General features: G+C 36.2%; 2 protein-coding genes across 4 annotated transcripts in view; both read right to left on the bottom strand.

Annotated features, from left to right (window-relative positions):
- LOC136845226 (carbohydrate sulfotransferase 14-like) overlaps positions 1-3,873 on the bottom strand; it is a 30,190-nt gene extending 26,317 nt beyond the window's left edge. For both annotated transcript variants that reach the window (XM_067115301.1, XM_067115307.1), the window contains exon 1: positions 3,568-3,873. In XM_067115301.1, the coding sequence (XP_066971402.1) occupies positions 3,568-3,584 (17 nt within the window). In that variant the 5' untranslated portion in view covers positions 3,585-3,873. The remainder of the gene's footprint in view (positions 1-3,567) is intronic.
- Positions 3,874-5,215: 1,342 nt separating this feature from the next.
- LOC136844679 (ankyrin repeat domain-containing protein 29-like) overlaps positions 5,216-16,191 on the bottom strand; it is a 24,889-nt gene continuing 13,913 nt past the window's right edge. For both annotated transcript variants that reach the window (XM_067113927.1, XM_067113928.1), the window contains exons 8-15: positions 15,168-15,266; positions 14,883-14,981; positions 13,350-13,448; positions 12,741-12,842; positions 11,502-11,600; positions 10,721-10,783; positions 6,458-6,592; positions 5,216-5,896 (exon numbers count right to left, since the gene is read on the bottom strand). In XM_067113927.1, coding sequence (XP_066970028.1) covers positions 5,814-5,896; positions 6,458-6,592; positions 10,721-10,783; positions 11,502-11,600; positions 12,741-12,842; positions 13,350-13,448; positions 14,883-14,981; positions 15,168-15,266 — 779 coding nt within the window. In that variant the 3' untranslated portion in view covers positions 5,216-5,813. The remainder of the gene's footprint in view (positions 5,897-6,457; positions 6,593-10,720; positions 10,784-11,501; positions 11,601-12,740; positions 12,843-13,349; positions 13,449-14,882; positions 14,982-15,167; positions 15,267-16,191) is intronic.

Below are 16,191 nucleotides of genomic sequence, written 5' to 3'. Positions count from 1 at the left end.
CCTCAGGTACTCTGGGGTTGCTGTTCTTTACAACGTCCTCAACTTTTACCTATAAGCATATGAGTGGGTTAGAAGTAATCATTTGAAAGTTTCCCGTAAAATGATGCTTTGCATAGTAACCGGCAATATGTTGCAAATAATATATAGTCCATGATTTTAAGAGTTCTGTGTGAAATTTTCGTCTGTTCAATATACAGTTTTAATCAGAATATAAATAATGACTAACTAGCCATTTGAGTTAGTCAGCAGAAGTTACCCAAATTAGTTAGATAATGATTTGGAAAAATAATTACTAGCAACTACGAATTCGCGTAACTTTAAACGCGTTCGATATGAGATAATTTACGACTAGAGTCATTAATGGTAAGATAGATTAAAGCTAAAATATACCAAATTTGTTGTATTGCCATAAAAACATTGTAATTTATATCTTTTAATAATTTCATCTTAGTGTTGTATCTTTATTTTATGCTGGTATTTTACAAATAAAGAACTATTGTATTCTTGAGGACAAATCCCATAAAAAAATTCAGAGACTGATATTTTTACTATAATTGTATAAACTTTGCTATGTATAATTATTGTTCCCAATAATGTCGACTGTTATTAAAATATAAAAATTCTTTGAGGGTTCTGCCTTCCTGGTCTTGGCAACACAAACAAGGCAGACGAATACTGCAGAGGAAAAACGACAGACGTTTTAATTTTAAAATTATCCACATTTCAGTAAGGAATTCGTTAATTATTATTAAATGAAACCAGTTAGTGTTCTTATACATACATATATCTTAACACATACAATCAGCCAAAATCAAGCAGCATTGGGTCTGGTCAGTATCTTAGGAGACAATCATGATTTATCAGAATGCAAGGAAATTCTAGGCCATATGGTCGAGAATGTTGTGCTCCGTTCCAGCAAGCACCAGGAAAGCTCTTTCTGATGATACGCTTACAAATACTTTACCAGAAATGCCAGTTAAGAAGGCAATACTTTCGATACTTGTGGCCATTTCTAGTAATGTATTGTGGGACAATTAATACCATTATTGTATGATAGTCTAGTAGTAGTCATGCCAAACACCAAGATAGAATTAGAATTATTAATAAACAATGAAGACGGTTCTAATGAAAAAAGAAAAATGATTAATGCACGGAACTCCACCGAGTTGTTCAGATATTTCGACGCACTACTCCTGCTTCGTTTGACGGATTGCCGCTCCGAGCGGAATCCCAAGGCACGTTGTAAGTTGTGTAAAGCTAAACAGGGAATATGAATAAAAAAAATTAGTATTATTCTCACTGAGTATCGCTCCAGATAACGTGAATTATTAGGAGCAGATCGGAGAAAAGAATGAGTGATAAACATAATGAATACCTAGAGCCACATTAATGGACTCAATCAGCATCTTCGTTTACCTTGCTCGCTGTTATTCATCTGAATATCAGCATCTTATGAATAACATTCACTTTTCAGATTCGTTCCTTCTCTTCCTTTTATAGTATTCAAGTTTCCTTTCGCTTACCTAAGTTTTGTGATGAATTAAATGTGACACATTGTTTTCTAATTCTCTGCTCCGTTAAAGGAAGCAGTCAGGAGCCCTCTGAAGACAGCCCTTTCTGCTTTTGCATCATATAAGCCCCGCTATAGTACCGCCTCTTATCTATCAGTGACAACAATATCGAACGATATAGCAAGTCAGTCATTTTAATAGGCTCTTTCATGAACTGGGTCGTTCTGGTTTTGCTGTTGTCGCCATCTGAATCTTTTTGTAATAAACATCTTCGTGTTAATCTCCCAATATCATCACCATCACCCAGGTACCATATCCCCAAGGGCGTCGGCAATCATGGCTCGCCACTCCTCTCTATTTCCGGCTCTCTGCAGCAACTGAGCTGCAGACATTCTTCCTCCAGTCATTATCACCAATCCATCCATATATTTTTGTCTAGGTCTTCCTCTCGGGCTACTTCCATTGATTTTACCAGTGAGAGAGAGATGTTCTAGTTCTTGTCTTCTCACTATGTGACCCACATATAAAACTGGATTATTCTTTGTCATATGATAATCTGTTTCTGCTAAGTAGTCAAAAGGTTCCTTTAATGCACGAAGATGTCGGTTTCCTCGATAACAGATTTTAACTGACGAAAAGTGCGAGCAGATTAAACTGGCCCTGTGCCAGCACGGGCTCTTGCTCCTTGAACAGCCCAAAACTTGTAAAGCAAGCCATGCGCACTCCACTCCAATACTGCCTGTACCCAATTTTGAAACAATTTTAGGTCAGCCTTCACGAAAGTGCAAACCCAATGGTCGCTGACTCCGGAATGTGGCGGAAATAGTGGTCCAGATTTATACAAGTTTTTATAGAACATCTTTCCGATCAAGAATAGTCGGTGCATTAATATGATCGATTTTTAATATTATCTTTGTGACTTATCAATATTTGGTCAGATCCCCTAATGGCCATAATATCTTTCTTGCTTTTGCCCTAATAATTATTTTGATAAGGTAATATAATCGTGTTGTACAACCATAGTTATAACCATTCTCACCTCGCACGCTAATGTGGTTCGGATTCCACAATAAGCTGTAGGTCCCGCTGCTAGGTAAAAAAAGTAAAGTACACCTTAGTTTAACCAGACCACTGAGCTGATTAACAGCTCTCCTAGGGGTGGCTCGAAGGATTAGATTTTATTTTACGTGGCTAAGAACCAATTGGTTACCTAGCAACGGGACCTACAGCTTATTGCGGAATCCGAACCACATTATAGCGAGAAATTAATTTCTATCACCAGAAACAAATTCCTCTTATTCTTCATTGGACGGTCGGAGATTCGAACTCGCGGCCAGCAGAGTGCTAGCTGAGAACGGAACCCACTATCCCTGCGAGGAACTCCCGTTGCTAGGTAACCAGTTGGTTCTTAGCCACGTAAAATAAATCTAATCCTTCGGGCCAGCCCTAGAGGAGCTGTTAATCAGCTCAGTGGTCTGATTAAACTAAGGTATACTTAACCTCGCACTCTGGTACTGTGCCTGCATACAGAAACTACTAATGAGTGTATTCACCACTGTTGTATCCGGCTGAATACGCATATCTATTAAAAACTTAATAGTTATTACCCTCCCTAAAACTAGAGCGTAATTCGCCCACTTCATCCTTGCCAGTCCTGAAGAAATGGTTCCTTTTCATGACGCTGACATTAATATCGGTGTTTCAGTCACGCAACTTGTTTTGTTACAGTATTCTAGTTTATGGTTCATAGTCTCAATGGACAAAGACGGGTGGGATTTCGTTCATGTGAATCAATGTATGTCCTTTTTTTTTTAAGTAGGTATTATTGCACCTGAATTATCCATAATTGTCTCATGAGATGTATAGATATATGAAAGAGTACATTTCTTAGATGCCCAACATTTCATCGTCAGCAGATTCCGTGCCAGTGAAAGAAATTGACTAGAGGTGTTAAATCACGGAAGAAATTAAACGTTCAGCCTGAAATGTTCAAACTTCATTAATCAAGAATCAGTAAGATGGCAGGAAAACAATGTTTTGATGTTCATGTACTTACCGAGTTTTATGCTGCATCTGTTCTGATTATTTAATTAATCACCCCAAAAAATAAGCGCAATTTCGAGGATGAACAATCAGCTACTTATCCACACAATGAAACGACCCACTCTGTTTGGTAACGACATTCGCGAGTTGTCACAAAATATTTCACGAATCCTTTCATAATGCGTTTTGATACTTAATCACCTATTTGTATGAAATCTCAACTTCATTCTAGGTTTGTTTGCACACCCATATCAATAGACACTTTGGCGATAATTGCATTTTACAAGAAACACAAGGTACGAGGTCTTTCCCACTCAGGCGTAACCCCAACACTAGCTGTTTCTTAAGTTCAGACTTCAGAGTAGCAGAGAGAGAGAGAGAGAGAGAGAGAGAGAGAGAGAGAGAGAGAGAGAGAGAGAGAGAGAGAGAGAGGCCCTCATGCTCTTTAGATCATTATTTTCTTTTTTTCCAGCTATGAAATACCAAATTTATCAGCATCTTTTTCAAGTGTTCATCCCAATCTTTCAATTTTCCGACAGTGTTTATTTGATCATTACCATAAAATACTGACATTTAATTCCCTAATTAAGTATTTACCAATTGATTATTTGGGGTTTGTAATTCATGGAATTTTCCTTCATATTAACAAGATATAACTTTCGAATATAGAGTAATTTCCGTCATTATTTTATTTTTTTTTTATTCATACTCTCCTGTCATCGAGTATTTCGAAAATAGATAAAATACTGACCTAACATACTTAATGCTAAAGTTGATTAAAGTCAGCTTATGTCTCTTCACGTATGAATTTGACATAAGTCAGATCTAGATAATTTATAGACTGAAGGGAAGCTTGCTTTTTCCATTGAGATTTTTGCTTTCCTATATTTATATAAAAAAAATCATTGGGAAACATTGCTGTAATATTTCTGAGCAGTGAAAGTCTGGGAAAGCTAAAGAAAGGTTGACTTTGCATCATAAACCGACTAAAAATACATACATGCATCATTTGGCATACTGCATGCACGTTTTAGATATTACCGATTAATGGTAACAAGCTTTGGTCTCTCTCTCTCTCTCTCTCTCTCTCTCTCTCTCTCTCTCTCTCTCTCTCTCTCTCTCTCTCGTAGAGTGGCTCAGAGCTCAGAAAGAAATTAAATGACACGCAATCCATACAGACTTTTAAAAAGTAACCTCTTCAGGAGCCCATTTTCTCCTCACCTTTTGATCTGAGCCAGCCCTTTTCCAAATTGATTGACTGATTTGTGAAATTTAGGCTGTCAAGCCAAGCACTGGGGCACTTTCTGCCTTCAGAGCTTAAGACAGTGAAAAGAGGGAGTCAGAGATGTTGGACAAGTTGAGTGTACCTTAGTTTCACCAGACCACTGAGCTGATTAACAGTTTTCCTAGGACTGGCCCGAAGGATTAGACAGCAAGACTAAAGAAAGGAAGAGGGAATGGAGGTAAAGTAAAAGAATAACATGTGGGTGCAGCTAGGGGCCGAAGGGATGCCACAAACACCCTTTAGTAATGCCTACAGTGCACCACGTGAGGTGCACTGACGGCACTACCCTCCTTACAGGGTTCCTCTTACGAAGAAACGCCCCTGTAGTTGAAAATGGAAGTTAGATATTAAAAATGAGGTTGAATAAGAGTATGACTTCTTTTTATGTTGGCTTAATATGTACTACAGTTGACAATGTAACGATTCATATAATTCACTTAAGTAGGATGGTATCAATCTGGTAATGAAGGAAGCTCATTACTCGCTTATTCATGGGGCCAATAAATAATAACAACACAACCCAAAGACTGACCATCAACGTAATCAGCGATCTTCAGGAAATAATATATAGTAAAATATCAGTGACACTGCATCAGTGGTTTTCTCAGTTAACTGAAATTTGTTTAGAAGCACTGGTATACATTCCCTTACATTAGAAGAGGTCAACTGAAGCTAGTATCCTTATAGCTGAAAGAAGTAAATTTTCTTATAACCTCAAAAAATCAATAATTAAAGCACTAAGTAATCCAAACAACAGTAACTTGACAATGTCTATCTCTGAATACTACATAACACAAAAAAAACCTCTAATGAAAACTTAAAAAGTGCAAGATATCAATAAAATTAAGCAATTTGAATTTAACATTACTCTGGAATTTTGGATTAAAAATGATCACGAACATCAAAGGTCTCGAATGGAAGTTGGTCCGTCGCTCCAAAATTGGCGGGTGGGTAAGTCGCCTGAACATCTTTCTTTAGCTTGTAATTCGCGAAGCTTGTTCGAATACTCTCCCTCTTACCGCTCTCTGCATCGACACTATCTGTCTCCTGCCTTTGCCTGGTTAGAAAGGATGGAAAAGGAGGTCTTAGAAGCGCATGCGCAAGTAAACGGCATTAATAGGCACCTTGGAAATGTTATAAATATTATAAATGCTGTAAACCTACCAAAAATAATAATAATAATAATAATAATAATAATAATAATAATAATAATAATAATAATAATAATAAACGAATCAGTCAATGCGTTATGCACTCACATAGGTCTCTTTGTTTCGTTATGAAATATTATCTCAAAGTATTGGTTAGAATTTGGGAAGAATTCGGGTCTGGGTTAGACAGAATTGTTTTCATAGCATTCACTGAGTCTGATTTACGCCTTTTTTTTTTAACACGATACAGTAACATCACAAAAATCGATAGGGATTGTTATGTAAAAGGTTAAGTAAAATGATGGCTTTTAATAACAATGTTTACATATGAATCCTGTCCTCCATTGGGGTATAAAACTCTTTCTTGGAAAGTTACGTGTTATGTGGCCATACTGTACATAGGGTTCCGGGTCCTAATTTCACCATACATACTAAGAATAACGTGAAAGAAATTATCAGAAACTCACCACATTCCTCGTCTATTATTCCCGTGGATTTCCAAACTCCAGTACAATGGCAGATGAGGCGCTCGCAGTTTTGGTAGACGGGATCGTTCTGGTGGTACTCTACATCAAATCGGTAACACCTCGGGTTTTCCATAACTGAGGAGATAAACAAAGGTGGTAACACTTGAGAAATGTCAGGAGTAATCACTAAGAATATTTCTAGTGACATGAGAAACGAAGAGACTGAGGAAGATGAATATTTTTGGTAACACTTGAGAAATGTCGGGACTGAAAAAAGGAACATTGTTGGTAACACTTGAGAAATGTCGAGACTGAAAAAAGGAACATTTTTTGGTAACACTTGAAGAAAAATGTCGAGACTGGAAAAAGAACATTGTTGGTAACACTTGAGAAATGTCGAGACTGAAAAAAGGAACACTGTTGGTAACACTTGAGAAATGTCGAGACTGAAAAAAGGAACACTGTTGGTAACACTTGAGAAATGTCGAGACTGAAAAAAGGAACACTGTTGGTAACACTTGAGAAATGTCGAGACTGAAAATAAGAACATTTTTTGATAACACTTGAGAAATGTCGAGATTGGAAAAAGAACATTGCTGGTAACACTTGAGAAATGTCGAGACTGAAAAAAGGAACACTGTTGGTAACACTTGAGAAATGTCGAGACTGAAAAAAGGAACATTGTTGGTAACACTTGAGAAATGTCGAGACTGAAAATAAGAACATTTTTTTATAACACTTGAGAAATGTCGAGATTGGAAAAAGAACATTGCTGGTAACACTTGAGAAATGTCGAGACTGAAAAAAGGAACACTGTTGGTAACACTTGAGAAATGTCAAGACTGAAAAAAAGGAACATTTTTTGGTAACACTTGAGAAATGTCGACACTGGAAAAAGAACACTGTTGGTAACACTTGAGAAATGTCAAGAATGAAAAAAGGAACATTGTTGGTAACACTTGAGAAATGTCGAGACTGAAAAAAGGAACATTTTTTGATAACACTTGAGAAATGTCAAGACTGGAAAAAGAACATTGTTGGTAACACTTGAGAAATGTCGAGACTGAAAAAAGGAACACTGTTGGTAACACTTGAGAAATGTCGAGACTGAAAAAAGGAACATTGTTGGTAACACTTGAGAAATGTCGAGACTGAAAAAAGGAACACTGTTGGTAACACTTGAGAAATGTCGAGACTGAAAAAAGGAACATTGTTGGTAACACTTGAGAAATGTCGAGACTGAAAAAAGGAACACTGTTGGTAACACTTGAGAAATGTCGAGACTGAAAAAAGGAACATTGTTGGTAACACTTGAGAAATGTCGAGACTGAAAATAAGAACATTTTTTTATAACACTTGAGAAATGTCGAGATTGGAAAAAGAACATTGCTGGTAACACTTGAGAAATGTCGAGACTGAAAAAAGGAACACTGTTGGTAACACTTGAGAAATGTCGAGACTGAAAATAGGAACATTTTTTGGTAACACTTGAGAAATGTCGAGACTGGAAAAAGAACATTGTTGGTAACACTTGAGAAATGTCGAGACTGAAAAAAGGAACATTTTTTGGTAACACTTGAGAAATGTCAAGACTGGAAAAAGAACATTGTTGGTAACACTTGAGAAATGTCGAGACTGAAAAAAGGAACGTTGTTGGTAACACTTGGGAAATGTCGAGACTGGAAAAAGAACATTGTTGGTAACACTTGAGAAATGTCAAGACTGGAAAAGGAACACTGTTGGTAACACTTGAGACATACCGACACTGAAGATGGGAATATCAATAACCTTTTAAAATTTTTTGTATCTGAAAAAGTACATTGTTAGTAACACTTCAGAAATTTCAAGACTGACGAAGAACAGCATTGCTGATTACACATAATAAATGTCAAGACCAATGAAGAGGAAAACTGTTGGTAACACTGGAGAATTGGCTAGATCTGGAAAATTGAGTCAAAGCAGCCTCATATGTATAATTTACCATGTACGACTTGCAACAAGGTTTATAAGGGTGAATCTATTAGACTTTTGAATGGAGGAAACGGGAACATAGAGATGCCATTGAAAGACACGTGGCAGGATATCCATCTTACATGTTTTGATAATATTGACACACTGGTGTCTGGTAACAATGCCGGACGCACACAGACGAAATTTTGTTGAAACTATCTTACTCAAAACTCTAAGAATCTTAACGTTTATGAAAGCAATTTTAAATTAGATATATTTCTAAATAACACTCTAACACGAAACAAGCGTAGGTAATTTGTTAAGATGTAAATACAACCGCGGGAATTATTTTTTTTTATTTTTAGCCGTTAAAACTGTGATGGTAATTCTCTTGTTTTGTCTATTGTTTTATAAACCTTTTTGCACCCGTGTTTAAAATTCTAATCAGTTGTTTGCTGAGAAGGAAAGTAGATGGCCCTTTTGAAAGCTCAATAAATTTAATTTTCGTGCTTTGCAGGGATTTACTGAATCTTGTATTTTATCGTATATATATATATATATATATATATATATATATATATATATATATATATATATATATATATATATATATATATATATATATATATATATATATATATATATATATATATAGATAGATAGATAGATACATATATATATGTGTACATTATATATATATACATATATATATAGATACACACACACACACACACACACACATATATATATATATATATATATATATATATATATATATATATATATATATATATATATATATATATATATATACAGTATATACTGTATATATTCTCACGTATTTCCATTCTTCCCTTTAGGGAATAAATTAATTTTCTACATAAAAATATATCTCTCTTAGTTGAATATAAGGGCCCCTCGTAGTGGCGGGGAAAAGAATTATCGTTCATTTTAACCCCAGACTACACTTTTTCCACATTCCAAACCAGTCTGCAGGAAATGCCAAGACAAGCCAGGACAATAGACGCCCCCTCTTCACAGCCCCCTGCTAAAGAACACTCCTAAATTTTCCCCCCACTTGGGGTAATGTTATTGGCGTAGGTTTTAGGGAGGTTATAGTTATTAAAGACGTCGGCCTCTCGAAGGGAAGGCTGCTAACTTATCTTTAGGTCCTTAGACTATAAGGCCTCTTTTCCCTTGACCTTGTTACTGGCTTAATGACGTGCTTTCAGATTCGCCTTGCTCGCGTATATGCAAACACACGCCCAAGCGCCCACGCAAAAAACACTAGCCACCACAGAGACGCACTGGCCTTAGTGAGAAGTGGAAGTCCATGCTTCCTCTCAACCCTGACTGGCAACAGATGACGCTCATTCTAAAAGTTCGAAGGCTTATTTAGGAGCTCATATAAGCATGAGAAGGTATGTCTGAAAAGCAGTCTTTCGCCAGTTCCACTCTGTTCATTCTAGTGAAATTCTTTTCTTTATTTCTCCAAGATTTTCGCCATTTCCATTCCACTTCTTGCCTTCCCTTTGTTTGCAAAGACCAGCCCATAACCAGCCCTTGACTTGCCTTGTGTTTAAGTAAAGCATCAAGAACATTATCAAACTACTCCCTCCATAGTGTTAACTCGGGCTAATTAAAGCTAGTTAATCAATTCCTCCATGGTGCATTGTTTAGTAACGAGGGAGAATTGATTTTGTATACAAGTGTATGCTAATTCTGTAATTCTCTTCCAGGAGATCGAATATCCCGGTCCAGTTTCGCTAGCCTGTGCCTCAAATCCCCTTGAAAGACTGCCATTACGATATTGCAAGCATTCCCTGGTCCGCAGTCTGGCAGCCGTACCCGTTGCATACAAGATAATTCTTTGCAGAAATCGATTGCATTTACCCTGTGACTTACCCCTTTTGTTTTTTATTTTTTGATCTTAAATGCTGTATCATCAGCCTATCAGATTTGCCTTGCTTCCTTTCTGCAAATAAATACATGTAGGGTAAAGAGAGTTCTAATTCCAATTGGCGACCTTCCCTTCCTGATTTAATTAAGGGCAAAATAAAGGTAAGTCCTGCATTTTCTTCCCTTTTGATTACGTCTGGGTGTTCCCTTTGGCATCTTGGGCAGTCCTAAGTAAAAAGAAACCCTCCTTGTTCCTTCTCCGAAGGACCCCATTCATGATAATATATACAGTATATGTATATATATATATATATATATATATATATATATATATATATATATATATATATATATATATATATATATATATATATATATATAGTTTGAATTACAAAAAAGTATTATGATCCTCACCATGCAGCAGGTCTATCATATACTGATTCTGAAGCTGCACGGCATAGTCCATCGCAGTTTGACCTATAAAATAAAAAAAATATCAAATTTTAGGGGGTCAGGAAATACATTAAATACATACATAAACATATAAGCTTAACTATTATCCTTTGTAGGATAGGGCAGAGCTAATTGTCCGGCAGAGTGGGAAGTGATGAGTGCAACTGAACAAAAAGTGGGGCATACCCTCCCGCTCTTTTTTGTGGATGCTTAAGTATTATTTACTTCTTTTTTTTTTACAGAAGTTCAGTATTAACAGCTATGTGAAAACTCCATAACAGGAACACATGATAAATAATACTCTTTTGCATTCAGAAATATACAGTAATATATATATATATATATATATATATATATGTACTGATATACTGTATATAAAAGTTTCATATATGTTTTAATATTCAATTCACTACACCTTGGGGAGAATTTACATCGTTTATATATATATTTATATATATATATATATATATATATATATATATATATATATATATATAATACATATATATATATATATATATATATATATATATATATATATATATATATATATATATATATATATATAAACTGTGTAAATTATCCCCAAGGTGTAGTGAATTGAATATTAAAACATATATGAAACTTTATATACAGTATATCAGTATATATGTATATGTATTCTCTCTCTTACGCGAAATTTAGTGATTCACTGCCATCAGAGAAGGGTGTCACAGACATGTCCCATGTCTTCTGTAATTACCTGTGCTGTCAGGTATGGAAATATTTGGACACTTGTAAGCGAGGACCCTGAAGACATAGGTCTGGTTGTTGACTATAGCTTGCACGAAGGGCGTCATACCTGAAGGCGGGAGAATGCTATTTGTATGTAAATAATTCCCATTAAAAGAATGACGACGATGAAACTGTCGTCACTGAACTGAAGTAATGAAAGTTGTCAAGTCTGAATAAATTAATAAGGGTACAATTGACAAGACTGAATAAGTTAACAAGCACAAAGTTGGCAAGACTGATTAAGTTAATAAGAATAAAGATGACAAGATTGAATAAATTGATAAGGATAAAGTTGACAAGACTGAATAAATTAATAAGGGTAAAGTTGACAAGACTGAATAAATTAATAAGGGTAAAGTTGACAAGACTGAATAAATTAATAAGGGTAAAGTTGACAAGACTGAATAAATTAATGATAAAGTTGACAAGAATGAATAAATTAATAAGGATACAGCTGATACGACTGAATAAATTAATAAGGGTAAAGTTGACAAGACTGAATAAATTAATAAGGATAAAGTTGACAAGAATGAATAAATTAATTAGGATAAAGTTGATAAGACTGAATAAATTAATAAGGATAAATTTTACTAGAATGAATAAATTAATAAGGATACAGTTGATAAGACTGAACAAATTAATAAGGATAAAGTTGACAAGACTGAATAAATTAATAAGGATAAAGTTGACAAGAATGAATAAATTAATAAGGATAAAGTTGACGAGACTGAATAAGTTAATAAGAAGAAAGTTGACACGACTGAATAAATTAATAGGAATAAAGTTGATAATACTGAATACATGAATAAAAAAACATCAAAATAATTAAGTTGTTAAGTAAGTCATTTCAGTTCAAATAAATATAATTTATGACAGATTCAATATAAATTAATAATCCTGAAAAATGACAAAATGAATGGATAATGCATATGAATTATGAATCTACATCTACTTAAGTATTTTCATCATTATTCCTGTTTTTTATTAGAAAATTGAAAAAACTCATTATATTTGTTAAAAATACATCGTCCAGCGGAGGAAAGGATGGGGATTTGTCACCAAAATGAAGAGAAAAGTAAAGACAGAGATGACAGTGCTTTACATTCCCTGCATATTTTATATATATATATATATATATATATATATATATATATATATATATATATATATATATATATATATATATAAAAAACTAAACATACAATACCTTTGCTATCTTGCTGATTTATTAGAGACACATCGCTGTTGCTTAATATATCCGATACGTCATCCTTGCCGACAGCAGACGACAAGGTCAGAGCAGTGTGTCCTGAAAAAGGTCAGGTGAGAAAATGTGAAGCGAGTTATGCCGCCGTGACGTCAGCGTTTGACAGGCACAGTTAACACAGTAAGAAGGCACTTGGAAATGAAGTTTACATGAGCTTTCCTCTTTCAAAACACTTTCGATCTCCTTCATCAGTGCAGACACCACCCTACTTGCATACGAGTTACGTTCCGGATGGCTGTTTGTATGTTGAAACGTCTGTAATTTGTGTACTGTACTCTTCATGTCTATTTAAGTTCAGTATGATATAAAATCAATACAGTGCTGGGCTTTTTTTTTCATCCTAAAACACAATACACTGTGCATACAGTACTGTTTGTACATTATAGGCTTGTTAAAAAAATAACGAAAACATCAAATGAGACACTCAGTTTTATCATATCTGTTAAATATATCGAAAATACTTAAAACAAAGACACAGTCATATTGCACTGATAAAAATTAACATGAACAATAAAAAATAAATGCACACTTTAGCTTTCAATGACTTACCAAACACGTTTTGCTGGCTTGCGTTAGCTGAATGTCCGAGTAGTAACTTAACCATTTCGACGTGACCTTGAGCAGAAGCTCCCATGAGAGCTGTCCAGCCTGAGGAGAACATAAGACAGGAATTTAGACGGGAATTTAGACAGGAATTTAGACAGTAAGCCTTCCCTTCGGAAGCTCCCATGAGAAGTGTCCAGCCTGAGGAGAACAAAGACAGGAATATAGACGGGAACATAGACAGGAATTTAGACAGTAAGCCTTCCCTTCGGAAGCTCCCATGAGAAGTGTCCAGCCTGAGGAGAACATAAGACAGGGATTAGACAGAAATATAGACAGTGAACCCTCCCTTTGGAAGTTCCCATGAGAAGTGTCTAACCTGAGGAGAACACAAGAAAAGAATTTAGACAGAAATTTTGACAGGAATTTAGACAGTAAGCCTTCCCTTCGGAAGCTCCCATGAGAAGTGTCTAGCCTGAGGAGAACATAAGACAGGAAATAGAAAGGAATTAGACAGAAATATAGACAGGAATTTAGACAGTGAACCCTCCCTTTGGAAGCTCTCACAATAGGTGACTAACCTGAAGAGAACTTAAGAAAAGAATTTAGACGGGAATTTAGAAAGGAATCTTGACAGGAATTTACTGTAGATAGTAAGACTTCCTTTCGGAAGCGCCCATGAGAGTCGTCTAACCTGAAGAGGAGATGATAAGACAGGAACATAGAAGGGATTAGACAGAAATATAGACAGTAAGCCTCCTCATCAGAGATCATTTCTCGTCGAGGGAAACCGATTGATTTACTCTGTTATTCACATTGGTGCAAGCAATGAAATCATTAGTTATTCATACTGGAACAAGCAATGAAATCATTAGTTATTCATACTGGTACAAGCAATGAAATCATTAGTTATTCATACTGGTACAAGCAATGAAATCATTAGTTAGTACTATCATGACTCAAAATGAGTCGACGGCCTAACTCAGTAGGGATCGTGGTCCCATGGGCGTCACTTTACAAAACATGTCTCCAAAGCCCGTAGGGAGGTAGTGCAGTCAGTGCACTTCATGCGGTGCACTGTAAACATCACTTAAGTTTCTTTGCAGCGTCCCTTCGGCCCCTAGCTGCAACCCCTTTCATTCCTTTTACTGTACCCCGTTCATATTCTCTTCCTTCAATCTTACTTTCACCCTCCTTAACGTCTGACACCCTCCTTAACGTCTGATTTCTAGTGCAGCTGCGAGGTTTTCCTCCTAATACACCTTTCAAACCTTTTTACTCTCAATTTTCCTTTCAGCGCTGAGTGACCTCACAGTTCCCAGCGCTTGGCCTTTGGCCTAATGCTATATTCTGTTCTAATCTTTGACTCTGATGAAGCAAATGTTCATCTGGAACACGAAGCCATAACGGGCTTCATAAGAGGGAAACCGGTTGACCAAATTGGTGCCCTTAAGACGATGCGTTACGGATTGGAACACGCAATTTAGAGATTCACCGCACAAGGTTCTGTGGCATTTTGAAACAGCTAACTTCATTTACCTTGGTTATCTCCATAATTGACGTTAATACCCGCGTTGATCAGCATCTTGGCAATTTCGAGATGGTTGTAATAAGCTGCCCACATAAGCGCGCTGTCGTCTGAAACGAATAGGGTGGAAAAAAAAGGGAAATTGTAAATGCCGTCAAGCAATGATGATAAAAAGACAACGAGAGAAAGGAAGAGAGATGTAAATTACGAGACACGAAAAGATATTAAACGAGTGAGTGAAAGAAAATAAAAGGTATTATCTCATAACTGCCGCGAATGAACATTGATAATCATACTTGTGTTGGATCGAAGATGGACGCTTGCGTTTTGCGAGAGAAGGTATTCCACTGTCTCCGTGTGACCAGCCTTCGATGAAAGGATGAGAGCCGTGTATCCTGAAAGGAGAAAAAAGTGTATGCACATGCATACACGCAAGAGGCTTTTTATGAAAAAACTATCACTGAATATCTCTATGTGTACATACATGTTACAAATTGACAATACTTTCGGCCATGGTGCTTTTTCTTACAATTCACGTTTGTGGATTTATATGGTACACAGGATATTCGATGATGAATGAGATTTTTTGTGGCATACATTCTTAATTGGTAATCAAGTGCTATGCGAAGCCCTTGAAACAAAATGCTGATCCCAGACTCAAGAGGCCTGTGCTGAATCTTATGTACACTCTGGACTGCTGGACTGTTCATTTACAAGGTTCTTCTGATGTTTTCTGAAACTTGCTCAACGATTCTTTTTTAAGTTTTGCTTTTACAGCAGCTGTGAAAATTTAATCCAGAGAGTTCCATCCTATCAAATGGCATTGGGATCAGGTCTAGTGGAGAAACATGCTGTAGTAGTATGGCCAGCTCCTTCTTCCTTGCCTCTGACTCCTAGCTAAGCTCTAAGTATCCATTTACCTCTGGGTTAATGGGTGAATAGCAAGGGGAGAGTGAATCCAAGAATTTGGGGTTTTTCCCTTTTGAGCGGTCTGTAAATACTGTTTTTTACCGTTAGATGTGAACGAGCAAAAATCTTTGGAATGAATGACTGGTGCACACCTTAGAACCAATGGCTTCTCACAGATCTATTTGACAAAAATGGACTGGACGAGTTACATCTACCAAGGCTGAGAACAGTACCCCGGACTGGGAACCTTCTGTGAACCCGAGGTTAAGAACCCTTCTATAACCCCTTGGAACCCCTCTGCAATACCCAGACTGAAAACCCCAGTTGAGAACCCCATAATGAAAAATCAAGGTTGAGACTTCCAGTTTAAATAACCCAGAATGAGACACCTTGCATGAGCCCTTGGAAACT

Source organism: Macrobrachium rosenbergii, chromosome 13, assembly GCF_040412425.1.
Source record: "Macrobrachium rosenbergii isolate ZJJX-2024 chromosome 13, ASM4041242v1, whole genome shotgun sequence".
NCBI classification, from domain to species: domain Eukaryota; kingdom Metazoa; phylum Arthropoda; class Malacostraca; order Decapoda; family Palaemonidae; genus Macrobrachium; species Macrobrachium rosenbergii.
The sequence above is the reverse complement of the archived record's forward strand: the minus strand, read 5'-3'. Positions and strand labels throughout refer to the sequence as shown.